This window comes from Dicentrarchus labrax, unplaced genomic scaffold (assembly GCF_905237075.1).
Source record: "Dicentrarchus labrax unplaced genomic scaffold, dlabrax2021, whole genome shotgun sequence".
Lineage (NCBI taxonomy): Eukaryota > Metazoa > Chordata > Actinopteri > Moronidae > Dicentrarchus > Dicentrarchus labrax.
Window position 1 is genome coordinate 31,115,063 of NW_026136705.1, and position 14,373 is coordinate 31,129,435.

General features: G+C 39.0%; 1 protein-coding gene across 5 annotated transcripts in view; it reads left to right on the forward strand.

Annotated features, from left to right (window-relative positions):
* The window catches only part of LOC127363861 (glutamate receptor 1-like), a 67,649-nt gene that overhangs the window by 1,604 nt on the left and 51,672 nt on the right, over window positions 1-14,373 (forward strand). For all 5 annotated transcript variants that reach the window (XM_051400828.1, XM_051400829.1, XM_051400830.1 and 2 more), the window contains exon 2: window positions 2,935-3,069. In XM_051400828.1, coding sequence (XP_051256788.1) covers window positions 2,935-3,069 — 135 coding nt within the window. The remainder of the gene's footprint in view (window positions 1-2,934; window positions 3,070-14,373) is intronic.

A 14,373-nucleotide genomic window follows, 5' to 3' on the forward strand; every position in this document is an offset into this window, starting at 1 on the left:
CTCCCACTGGTAAATCCAGAGAACACTGTACTGTTTATAACAGGACATATTATTATATAAATGGAACAGTGTGACCTGTTTAATTCGAATAATTAACATATATGATGATTCTCCACATACAGGCTGGGCGTCACACACTCACTTAAAGCAATCAATCAGTTCTATTTGCTGTATTCAGTATCAATAATGTCACACTGGCACGCCGGATGAATCCTCCATCAGATCTTTTATTCCCATTTGAACCTCGGCTGGTTTCAGCGTGGATCAGTCAGCTGGGGGCTGCAGAGCGTGTCACTCTCCCAATATGAAGTTCTAATGTGATTCATCCGTCGGGGGCCAGACTCCCGCTGCACTCTCCTCTCAGGATTTGGTGCTGATGTGGCATCAAGTTCAGCTAACCTGCATTACTGCAGCCGCATACCAACCAGTGAGCCTGAGCATTGAAAATCAGTTACGTTGGTTTCCTCTGCATGTATTTATTGAATCAGGGAGCCCTTCTGTCAGAGCAGATGGACCGCTTCCAGCCTTTATAGCTCTGATGAATAAATCATATTCTATTCCAATAATATTCCTATAAGTATCTCTATATTGTAGAGTTTGCTTTAGATAAAATATAAACGGCATTTTACTGTAAATAAACATCATCACACTCAAATGATTAATTACCATTTTTAACTCTTCACATACGTTTTATAATCTACATTTATTTGTATTTTCATCATCATAATTTGTGTATATGATGTATGTGGATCGGGTCTGTCCTCCTCTGATGTTCTTTAACCCACATTAAAGGGTTTTTCTCATCCAAACTGGCGGTTTAAGAACAGAAGCCGACATATGTTGCGCAGACTGTAAAGCCCTTTGAGGCAATTTTCTGGGCTGTATAAATAAAGACTTGACTTACAAAAGTATCACCACAATTTATTTTAATTAATCTGTCACTTCTGGGACTTCTGTGTTGTATTTCTGGTCACTTTAATGCAGCGTTTGAGGAACTTGAGTATTTCCTTTTCATGCTACTTTAAGAGCTGTCCCAATATCGGATTTTCACAACACGACCATTGTGGCCAAAAGAACTCACGCTGACGATATTATTGCGATATCTGTAGAACATTTGAAAATACTAGAAATGTTGGGCTATCAGTCAGATTCAGAAACACCAGAGCTGTTTTATTATGTGTCAGTTCACTTCCTGCCTTTGTGTTTTCCCGCTGTTTGTAATAGTTTGGTCGGCCCTGATTGTCTGCACCTGTGTGTAATCACCTGTGGGGTGTGTATATTCCCTGTGTTACTTCCCCTCGTTGCCAGTTTGTCGTTGTTCCTCCGTGTGAAGCCTGTTTTTCCTCGTGTTGTGTGCCCTGGGTTTTGGGCTTTTCCACTGGCTTTGTTTGTTTGTCTGGATTGACCTCCTGTGTACCGAACACGTTCTCTGGCAAGTAAAGTCTGTGTATTTTTGTATCGAGATCCTGTCTCGTGTTCTGCATTTGGGTCCTATCGTTTGTGTTTTCACCTGTTGTAACATTTTTTCCAAATGAATTACGGCCACTATGTTTGAGTGTACACAAGAATGGAAATAAATGATTCAAGAGGTGCTGGATTATATGTGTATTATTGACACAATATAAATATTTAACTTTCAGATATCACAGTTATTATCGATACATCCCTTCCTACTTTACTTCTGCTCCACAACATCTCAGAGGCAAATATTTATGGATACACTCACATCACGACTGCATTAACATACTCAAGGAATTTGTTGTTTCATCATGTTTATTATTATTTTCATGAGTGTGTAACATTATTTCTCCTGCCTCCTAAACGCAGCCCCCTAAGGCACGTTTTACTGATATGTATGAAAATTAGTGTGCACATGTATTATGACGAGACACACAAAAAAGCCTCTTGGACCCATACCCCAAAGCCAACAGGAAGTCGGCCATTTTTAATTTAGTGGTCATTTTTGGTGGTTGTATTTTCACAAGCTCCTCCTGGAGAACTGATCGACTTCAAATCAGTGCAATCTAAACACCTTCACGGTCAAATGTTGTGCTATTTGTGATAGTGGCGGGGCAATGAAACAGGAAGTTGTCATAACTTCAGTGTACTTTGTCCAATCTGCACCACATTACGTTTGACAACAGTCCCACCCGGAGCATTCTTTACACATGACGCTAGTGCATAACCCGACCGCATCACGCTCCATACAGTGCACAGTAAGAGGGCCCGATTGCAGTTTTAATTAGCTTCAACAAAATGATGTCTGATTCTTTGTGAGAACAAATATTCATTTACAGCTTCTGTACAAAAAGAAACTAAAAGTTCATTTTCACCAGAGCCATCCCTGTACAGCTGTGCAGTAATATAAATACATATATATTTCCCACTTCACCACAGAGGAGACAGGAGGGTCAATCAGTCCGAGGTTAAGTGTTTAGATAATTCCTCCGTGACCCTCAAAACTATTATGTTGAGAGTGTGTGAGTGCCAGGACAATTGATAGAATGAGAAAAGAGGCTTTTAACCACAATTACTGCAAAGCATGGTCGTTCATTTTAGTGACAATGTTAAACTCAAATGTACCCGGAGCAATTTGCAAAAAACAAAGAGGAAAGACTCTTAAATAAACTGGTAGAAAGAAGCAGAAACTTTCACTCTTAGACTGTTGTTCTAGAATAAATAATACCTTCAAATGCTGCTCAACCTTTTAAAATATACATCATCTAAAGAGTGCACACTCACAGTGCTGTATCAGTCATTTAATGCTCAAGAATTGAGTTTATTAATACAATCATAGTTTCTAGTCCTAAAACCGATGAGTAGCTCCGTCTTTAAACCCAAACTCTGCCTTTCTGTTAACAGTTATTTCATCCGTGCTGGTTGCTTTGGGAGAGGAACTCATTCCCACTGTGTCTCTGTGTGTTTGTCAAACAGGAGGCCTTTTCCCCACCGGCTCCCATGAGTACGAGGTGTTTCGTTTTGCTCTGGCGCAACACCAGGACGTCCCTAAACTGGTGCCACAAGTGGACATGGTGGACACGGGGAGCAGCTTCGCCATGACCTACGCCTGTGAGTTCAGAAACCGAAGTCTTGCTGTCTGACGTTAAACTTTTCTTTTTAAATGTCACAGACATGAAAATTGATTTTTATCATGGATCCCAGACCCTGATCTGCAAAGGTTGGATTCAAACAAGCTCTGAAAAGCTGGATATTTCCTTCAGGAGTTATTAGAGACAAAAGAGTGAAAACAGAGTGAATATTACTAACTTAACACTACATTCATCGGGTGGCCGTACGCACCAATCGAAATACATAAATGATCATGTTTCTCTGTCTCTGCTGGGTGTGGATGTAGACAAATTTATACGCCGATAGTTCATTAGTGATCTTTCTGCCCTTTAATGCTCCAAAATTACTAGATTAAATAAAATAGAGCTTTTGATTCATGGAGTTTCACATATATTAAAGAGAAACAAGCAGTGTGTTTGTGCAGGAAGTTTTCTTATATATTTATACATTTCTCATATTATGCCCCTTTTCAGGGTCATACTTGTATTTGAGGGGTCTGCTATAAAAGATTTGCTTGCAACAATGATCTCATTATTGTTCTTGTACTGGCCATGGCTGCCCCTCTGTTCATCCTCTCTGTAAGAAGCCCAGTCTGCTCTGATTGGTCAGCTCCCCAGTACAGCTCCCACAGTAACTCCCTTTGGCGTGGACTTTCGGCATCATGTTTTTGTTCAGCTTCTGACTGAACTCCAGGTCTTTCTGTTATAGAGAGCCGCAGAGATGTTGTATTTGACCAATCTGGAAGTTAGCATCTTCTTGGTTCCTTTGACAAAAAGCCAACAGGATTTCAGAAAGCTTTATGATACTTACACATTTTGTCCAGCAAGACAATCTTCACAAATGAACACCAGACTAGTTCACAGGAGCACAGGTATAAATAAGATGAGGCTATAAAGACAAACTAGTGAGTAGATAAGTGTGTTCAGTGTGCTGACGTTTAATGTCACATTTAGCTACTTGTTAGCAGTTTTTAGTGCGTTCGTTTTTTAAAACACATAAAAGCTTCAAAATTCCCAGGTAGGGTATTTACTGAAGTATTTCATGTTGTAGAACAAAACTTGAAAATTTTATTAAAGACATCTAAACAAAAACCCATTGATTTCGAGAAGGCGGAACCAGAGGTGCTCAAATGCTAACTCAGTTCCTCTCTAAAGAATGAATTATTATTTCAATCAAATACTTTCAGAAAGCACTTATTATTATTGTTGTTATGTTTGTGTCCCACTGGACTGTAACATGTTTTTATTGGGTAATGACTTTAGATTTGGTGGTTAGTTGATGTAACATTAGGTGTTGTTAGTATGACATTCGACTGGGCTGCCTGAGTCTCCTCCAGGTTTGTGAAGGCTGTAGTCGCCATCATGGGTCAGTGCATAATTTTTCCATCATCCAGACTTCATTCAGCGGACTGGGGATTTAAGGAAAGGGAAATAGAAGCAACTGGAGGCAGGCTTTAAAAGAGCAGACAGCAGCAGTAAATGGACATAGACCAGAGGGAGCTCAGCACTAAATGGACTCTGGCTCCAGGGAGCGTTCAGTACAGTACAGGAGGTCTGGAGAACAATGTGCTGACCTTGTTTTGTTCCGCACAAAACGCTGCATTTACCAGCTGGCCTTATTACACCTGAATATAAATCGCCAGATATAATGACACTCAGTTCAACTGCCTTCTGTTGTAAGCCTTTATAAAGGTTGTGCTAGCAGACATATTGTTTAGCCCAACCCGCTGTGAGTGACTTAAATATGTCCTTATCTCTGCTTAAAACTACATTATAGTTTGTTATAAACTGGTTGTGTAGATGCTGCCTGAACATGTTAGATAAGGAGCATAGATCACTGCTGTCAGAGGTCTGTACTGTCTATTTAATTAATATAATAGTAACAATAATAATATTATTAATACATTTATTTCATAAGTTTAATGAATTCCAAAAATGTTATATTATTTATTATTATATATTACTTTCAGAGATAGTTAATAAAGATTTAATTTAGTCCATTTGACAATAATACTAGGCAACAGAGCTCAGGACGGATACAGGGCAGATGTCAGTGCTGTAGATACAGGTCAGAGATCTATATTGTCCATTTGATTCATATAATAGTAACGGTAATCATACTAATATTACCTTTATTTCACAAGTTTTAGAGAAGTTCAATAATTTAACACTAATTGTGTCGTTCAGCATAATTATAACCTTATTTCATATTTCTTTCCTGGAAACTTCCTCGGTATATACTGTATTGATACCGGGGATATTATAAAATTGTGGACCTGTAAATAAAGTCTTCTCCCAACATGGAGTTCTAGATGCTGCTCCAAACTGCCTGGCGATGAATTCTAGCAGTTAATACTAAATCCTGTTAGTCAAATTTAGTCTCAAAATGATGGAATTGTCCTAAAAACTAAAAGTATATAAATCTCCTCCCCAGGCTGCTCAGTGATAGGTAAGGCCCTACTCTGCATCTTTAAGATCCAAACTACATTTTGCTGCATATTAAACACAGTTTAGTGTCGTTTTGAGATTAAAAATTCATTAACAGTGCTCTCTCATTTTTAGTTTTGGGCTTTATCCAGTAGTTCAAAGCTTCATTCATAACGTTGACATTTAAATTTTAATTTAGCATTCGAATGCTGCGCAGGTCTTTTAATCAATTAGTTGTCAAAAATTTAGTTATTGAGTTTAGCTTCCCAAACGTGAATATTTTCTGCTTTCTTTAGTCCTCAGTAAACGGAATAACTTTGGGTTGTGGAAAAAAAAAGATGAGGATGTCAGGGCTGAGCTGCACATTTTCACACAAAATCTGCCAATGTGACTCTTTCTCGAAGGATTGTGCGGAGGTGTAGCCGTGTTTATTTAGAATGTAATTAAGTTTTATTTCTCTGATTCACTGCTAACGGTGCTCTCTTCATTCACTCCCTAGTTCCCTCAACCACAGCCACTGTCAACAATGGCAACCAACCAATTTTCTACCTTAAAAGACTAATCTGATTAATCACTTTGTTCAAATTGAATGATTTTCTTAGAGGGTATTTAAAATTTAATTTGGGGTTATTACATCATTAAATATGACAACACATATTTCAAACTTCATTTCGAAACCTTCAATTGAAGCTTTGAATATAAAAAAAAAAGTGCCCAACAGTGCTGCTGAATCCCAAAAAGTGCTTCCAGCTCGTGCCAGACGGTTCGCAGCAGTTCTTAATCAACAAGTGCCAGTGTTTTTGCTGAGTCATGCATACATGGGTCTTCACCTCTCATCTGACAGAATCTCTTCCTTTGATTTAGTCGGAGCAGTCTTTGTACTGCAGGAGTGTTCAGGGAGTTCAACTCAGCAAGGTGAAACATCTTGATCAGAACAGACATCAAAGGTTGATACTAACGGACACACATTACTCATTTAACTCCAGTTTACCGCTTTATTTAACCAAACACGAACGTTTTGTACTTTTTAACGAGAGACGATTTGTTCCTATTTTTTTCTTTTCAGTGCAAATTGGAGGATGCATTATAAAAAAGGTTTATATTTTTGACTGAACATAGGAGCCCAAAAAATTAACCAAGTCATAAAAGTATTAGCAACAAATATTACTACCAAGTACCAAAAGTACTCATTGTGCTAAATGACCAATTTCAGATCATATTACTGGATTATTAGTGATGTAATATAATACAAATTTATCTGTTGGTGATATTTTGCATAATTAATCTGAAGTAACAGTAGCAGTAGTAATTGTAGTAGTAGTAGTAGCAGTTGTAGTTTAGGTGTGTTCTGATTCTGCTCGATGCTGCAGGTTATTTTTCTAAACCAGACGTGAACAGAGTCTGAATGATGGAGCTGCTGCACCTGAGCTGATCCCACCTGCCCTCTGGTTACTACCGACAAACCCCCCTCTCTCTGTCTATCTCTGTCTGTCTGTCTGTCTGTCTTTTGTTTGCCCTTTTCATTTTGTCTCCCTTTGTCTTCTCCTGTGAAGCTACCTGTCCGCATTTCTATTTCTGTCTGGCTTACTTATTTCATCTGTCTCTCTTTGTCTTTTCAACTTAAAGCAGAACAATTTGAGGAAAATATCTAGCAGTGATTTGCTGATTGAGAATATGATTGAAATAATAACCTCTGGGTTTGTATTGGTAGTCCAGGCAGTAAGATATCAGACTAACGCTGACAGGGACAGAGGACAGGACGGATATAGGGCAGAGGCCAGTGCTGTAGATCCAGGGCAGAGGTCAGTGCGGTTCAGTTTTTCTCCCTGGAAACTTACTAGATAGATACCTTATTTAACCTCTGTCTTTCTATTCGTGGTCCAGGCAGTAAAATCTGAAATTTTACCGCTGTTCTTATAGCTGTCATGCTCAGCGATGTACTGTAATTTTCGTCCATATAGTATTTGCACAAAATAATAAACAAAATAAACTCACAAAACATCAAGAAAGAAACATTGATTTTCCTCTGTAAACAGAAAAATACAGGTGAACTTAATTTAAGTTTCTATTTTTTACTGAACTAATACCAGCTTAACTGCCTCGTTAAGTCCTTGCAAAAGACACTTCATTCAAACTCAACAAAATAAAACTAACCAAAGCAGTCTTTATTAGTCTTTTCACTGTTCTAACAATCACCAACTCTGCTGTCTAACCGAGTTAGATGTGAAAATATTCTGTCTCCTCGCACTGTCGCTGCCTCTCCGATGCCCAACCTCCCTCTCGCCCTTCTCCTTCTTCACCCCCTATGTCAGAGTCTTGGTCAAAATAAACCCTTAATTCACAGAGCTAGATGTGAAATATTCTGGTTCTACAACAGTTTTTTCTTTCACTGTTGCCTCACTCAGTGTGTGATGTTACATTGCTGTTGAGAGAGAGAGAGTCTGGAGCTGAGCAGCGGCTCTCATTCTTTGGAGGTAGACCATTAAATTAGCTAAATAATATGACAATAATTGCCCGAGAAATCAGTCAAAAAAGCAACCGCAACTGACTTGATAGCAGATATAATCGTCCAATCGCCCAACCCTACTGTCCAGCTCAAACTGTCAAACCAGGCAGTGCTGATCAAATATGGATCAAGATTCTGTTTCCATTTGCTTTTCTCAACTAAAATCTTTTCAGAAACATATTTTAAACGTTATCTGGATACAGAACGTTTCTAACCCGACAGGAAGTGATTATTTCCAGCTTGAAAACAGCTTAAAAGCAAAAAAACCAACTACAAAAGGAAACGGTATTCTCCAAAACCAGACTGTTTCCATTTATTATTCCCTATTTTGATAAAAGCCACCAGCGTAAAACAATATTCCAATGTTTTTTTTCCCTATTTACGGCGTTTCCATGTTTTTTGTTATGTACAGACTGACAGTGTGCATAAAAAACAGGTGGATGTAAACACACTTACTGTTAATAATGTAAGATAAATATGGCATTTCATGAATTTTAAATCAGTATTTTGATATAAAACTGCCCTCATTGCTCTTTATACCATGTGTACCAACCTCCTTCTCCCCCTCCCTCTTTCTTCCTTTCTGTCTCTTACTATGATACTCCCCCTCTCTCTCTCGCTCTGTCTGTTGTTTTCTCCCCGGTCTGTTGTTGTGTGAAATGTAAAACAGACTGAGCTCTGCCTCCTGTGAGACAAACTCTACAGTCGGAGCAGAGCAGCATGGCGGCATCTAAAGCAGGAAAACAAATATTTCTCTGAGAGCAGAGAGTCGGTCCTCGGCGCTGCTGCATCTGACACGTCTGAGTTTTATACGAGCAGCTCAGCCTCAGCTCAGTCACTTTTATTAGGAATTAGTCTCGATGACGACGAGGTCTGCAGGTCTGACAGCTGGTCTAACCGAACAATACAGCTTCAATCACAACATGTAGAGCATAAACTGTGGTCTATGTGGAGTCCAGGGAAGCTGGGAAGGTTTTATACTATAGGAAATACACTTCTTAGCTTTGATACCGCTTGATAAAGCAAAGCTAATATACACTAATGTTGTCATGTAAAGAAACCACGTACCTATCTAATTGCTTTGTTGGTATTGTGATATTTATGTTTCTTTGCTGGAAATTACATAAAATATAGCCAACAGCAAGTAGGTTATTAGTAAGCTCCCTCCAGCCAGCGGACACCTTTCTTTCCTTTTTGTAGTTAAATGAGGTAGTACACTGTTAGACAGCATTTTTTACAGTTTCTTTTTCTACTGTGTTTTAGAATAAGTGTATTACTGGAAATAAAAATGCAGTCCATTAATGTAGTTATGTAAACTTAAAACACAGTACTGGTCACATTTTTAAACGACTGTATATTTACAGTATGTAAACGGATTTACAGTGTGTCCTAAATTTAAAGAATGTTACTGCATGATTAAGTGTAAATGCACCCAGAGAGACTGCTGAAGCTTTTACAGTCACTAGAAGCACATTCGCGCCGTTTGTAAAATGTTCTGTGTTGTACCAAAACTAACGGCTCTGTTGTAGCTAAGCTAGTGGCTCGAAGAGGCTAACTCTCTGTGTGTGTGTGTGTGTGTGTGTGTGTGTGTGTATGTGTCAGTGAGGGATTGAGGTAAAGATTGCAGTCCGGTGCTTCTACAGCATCTGAAGCCCGAACCACTGCGCCACAATATAAACATACAGAGTAGAGGGTTAGCAACAGCTAGCATAACCTCCTGTGAATGATGTGTCTCCATCAGTTTACATTTAAAAGTCCAAGAGATTAAAGATTAATGGCCATTAACACTGTTTTTTTTAATATATATTAAACAGTACAGTCATATAGTTTAGTTCACCTAGATCTATTTAAGTGTGGAGTGTCTCTGAACTGCTGTGTTGTGGCATGTAAACAAGTTTCATTTGTTTTGCGTAATTAGTTTACTTAATATCTCAGATTCTCCTCGAGCTCCAACATCTGGAGCTGAAGTGAAGACGGTTCAGTGTGTCACAGTAATCGTATCAGACATCTTGTAGCCCACAGGAAGCTCCTGCTGCTCACAACCGTCTTTTCTTTATCTCCCGTGAAATAAATCATATTCTTTTATTCTTAGGGATTACTGAATGTTATGTTTCTCCTGAACCCTCCTCGGGAGAAATAAGGACCAACTGCAAAGATCAATCTAAAGGTACAAGAGATGGAAGGAAATCATTTTTGTCAGCTACTGGGAGGTGCAGGAATTATCTGGGTGCTCCATCTGAGCTGATGGAAGTGTCAGTCACTGTCCAACTTAAAGATAAAGAAGAGCCGTGTTCTGTGTTCAATCAGTTTATTGCTGCATTCAGATTTCAGTGAGTGCCAGTCAACCAATGTTCTGAGTAATAACGGCTTCCTGAGGTTTGAAATCGGGTGGTTGTCATTCATTTTCTGTTAGTTCCTTTGAGACAGAGTATGAAGATACTGAATTCTTGAACGGTTCTGCAAGCAGTTTATTTGCATATAAAATAAATGATATGTGCAAATTATTAAAGTTATAATTCCACTGATTTCGGTTCTGGATGGCCTGAGGACATCTGTGTTTAACAGTTGTAGCAGTTAGCGACAATATTCCTTATGCATCCTCAAAAATGTATTAAAATAGAAATATGTGACAGTACAACACAAAACTAGACCTGAATGAACTTTTACTGTTTTCTTTTCTTCGTTTTCTGCTCCTCTTTCATATGGTTTTTAATTTAAAGGACCAGTGCGTATACACACTAATTAAAGGAAACTAATACTGAGAAAACTCTGACCAGTACTGTGTTGTAAATGTATAAGAATACAGTAATGAGCTGTAATTTGATTTCTTATAATCGGCTGTAATTCTAAAATACAGTAAGAACCTGCTGAAGTGAACTTGTACTTGCAGGTGAATAGCTCTGCTCTGCATCCAGGCTGTTGGATTAATGTATTTATATTTATTTTTTTACAAAACAACAAAGTAGGCTATAAAATAGACAACAAACACTCTTTGTAATCTTTTTTTGGTCTCATCGTTGTCTCAAGGGAATTTCTCTTTTTAGTGTCCTGCAGTGTTTGTTGCATCGGAGCTTTTATTCAACACATCGAACAAATAATTATAATAATAAGTTTTATATAACTTTATTTTGTTGTTTGTAGCGATACAGGTCTCTCTGTGTTATAACTTTGAATTGAACATCGACTCTGGATGGAAGATTAACTGCATGTGGTAGCACACAGTCTACAGTACGGGCATCTGTGCAGGGGGATGGTTCTGCACACACGGATCATGTGAATGAAATGAGCTGTAAGGTTCATGGAAAAACCTGCAGCTGTATCTCTGATGCTGGAGTCTTAACACACATCATCAACAACAACAACAACAACATCTGCTGCTACTGTAGGAAGGAAACATGTTCAGTAGGCATTTAAACCTCAGCCAATACAATATTTGAAATGAGTGTTTCCACTTCATTTCACAATAAACTCCTTCGAATAGACTTCCTGTGCAAGAGTTCACATTCGTGTCTCTGTTTATTCATAAAGAGGAAGTATAGAAAACAAAATAATGTGTCTGTTTGGTCGTATAACGTACAGCATCTAAAAACACACATTTCATTACATTTCAGTGTATGACCTGGAAAGACATGGACTCAACTCAGCTGTGCTTGAGCCGATTTAAATGTATACAATACCATTTACTCAATCAACTTATGGTATAATCGACAGATCTTCTCAACTCTATTAAAAGTCTACAGTAGTGCGAGCTGCTTGGTGAGGCTGTACTTACACTGGCAGTGGAGATGTAAGATTTAGTTTTAATAAACAAACTAACACAGATGTTTGTGTTTACTTACGTATTCATACGACGGTGTGTTCTTTATGCTACGACAGTTTTCATAAAATTAGATAAAAACAAATCGCAATATACTGAATCGTGATACGATTTGTATTGCCACTCTTGCTGATAGACAGCCTATTGGACACAGTGTCTGCTTTGAGCTAAATGCTAACGTCAGCATGCTAACACGCTAATGTTAATATTGCAAGTTTTTACTTGTCTAAGGTGTAAAACTGATTCTGAGCTCCCCAATACTGAAGCCAAAACAGCCTAACGCCCCCTGGTGGCTGACAGCAGTATAGATCATAAACCCCGCTGCTTCCATGTCAAATAAATGTTTCTAAAAGATGTTTTTTATTGTTCTTATCACGCTGATGTTTGTTCAAGTGTTATTTTCTATCATGAGTTTGGTTTGAATGAGTTATTTGAAGATATAAAAACAGAGTTTCACATCATGATTGGACCTCGATACTTTGGTGGGTGGAAGCACAGACGTCGGCAGTCCATCCAATAGTTGTTGAGATATTTCAGTTGGTGGAGTTAACAGGGCGACTTTACCGACTGTTGGACAGAAGCTTCAGGCATCTCGGAGCAAAAGCAAAAAATAACTTTCTCTTTTTGTTTCTGGATATCTTCCTGCTGTTGACGTCTGTCAGGACAACACATCGCATCACTTCCTGTTAGTACAAAATGTGAAAGTACATTAAATGCAGAAATAGTGAGTGCGAAACCGAGCGCAGCCGACGTCAGCACTCCAAACAAAAGGACTGGAGAGACTTTGTGCTCTTGTTCTGGCTATTTGTGTCACACAGTCATCTTCATTATATAGAATGACACACACACACACACACACACACACACACACACACACACACACACACACACACACATAATGCAGAGCCAGCTCCCTGTCTCAGCCCACAGACAGACAGACAGACAGGCAGGCAGACACACAGTGACTAACCTGTGATGTGTCTCAGATCTGTCAGACTGTTTGTGTTGTTATTGGAGGTCTGGACCCTCGGAGGATTTTGTCTCTGTCTGGACATTTTCAACTGTCTTTTTATTTCCTCACATTTACCAACTGCTCCACTTTGCTTACGTCTTCACATTTGTTCACAAGATTATTTTCATTTGCATATCTCATGCTTTTGATACTGCCGTTCTGTGTTGTTGTTGTTTTCTTTAACAGTGTTTTTCCTGCTGCATATATTGTGCACGACCTGCACGCACGCTGTTTATTTCTCTCCCCTTTATTTATGCTTATTAAGCGCCAGCGCTGTTTATTATCTAACATTTTCAGTTTGGATGTGCCTGTTCTTCTGTGAGGGCTCTGGAGCCCAGACTTTTGAGCTCAGTTAAGACACATCACTTATTTATTGAGAGTCTGTCCTCGCCAGATAAACAACAACATTAATGCTTTAAAGCCTCTGTGTATTTACATATTCCTGTAAAAGTGAGGAGGGCAGTTTGACGACAGGGAATAAAGTACAGTGGGTGGGCTAAGTCAGCTAACGTTAGCTGCACGAGCTAACTAGCTAACAGCATCTCACATTAGTGTTGGCCACTGTAGTGTGTAATCAGTAATCAATGAGCTCTGGTAGATAGCCATGCTGAATGAATGAATGAATGAATGAATCTTCACAACAAGAGATTGGATGAATTTTGAGCAGATTATTTCCTGTTTTGGGAACTTTTTATACAATTCTGTCTGTATTATGTTTTTTTTTTCAATCATTTTTAACAATGATAAAGACGGTAGAACGGTAGACCCCATGGAAATAAAGTTAGCCCGACATCCTAAATCAAAACAGCTCAACCTCATCAGGCTAATTAAAAGTCCCAATCTTTACACATCGTCATATGAGACAAGAAGCAGAGGTCGTGACCTTTCGGAGTCGCTGTAGCTCCTCAGCGGAGAGGAGGACACAGAGAAAGACAAGTCTGGATGGTAATGAATGTGTTGCTGCAACAATAAACACATCCTGTTATGAAGGAACCCAAATGCAGTGGGGCACGTTGGCGACACGGCGTAGCGTTCATGCCAGTAAATCAGACTGGATTGAATGGAGGTGGACTGAATAGAAGTGAAATGAATTGAATCGGGAGAGGCAGAGAAAGCGAGACAGGGAGGTAGAGCGAGCATCTCAGTCTAATAGAGCATGTAACAGGGTTCTGAATGGATCTCTAACCTGAGTGTGACCCCATGTTAACACAGACTCAGGCTCTGCTGATGGCTTCATGAACTCAACACCCTGCTGCACATTAAAAATCCAGGATGGAACCATTTCATGAGAAAATATTGCTTTTTTACCCCCCAGTCTGAAGTAATAGGTTTGGGCTGAGCGGCTCCAAAATCCATCCGTCAGCACAGATGAATGAAATGAGGGAAAAAGTCCTCAGAGCACAGAAATGAAAGTTTTTCTTTCTTTTTTTTCAGGTAATTTTTCAGGCTGTTAAGTCGCTCTGTTACAGGATTGTAGAATTAAACAAGGTTGTCTAGACATGGAGGGAGAAGTCCTTGCTGGTTTTTACAGAACTCACTTTGT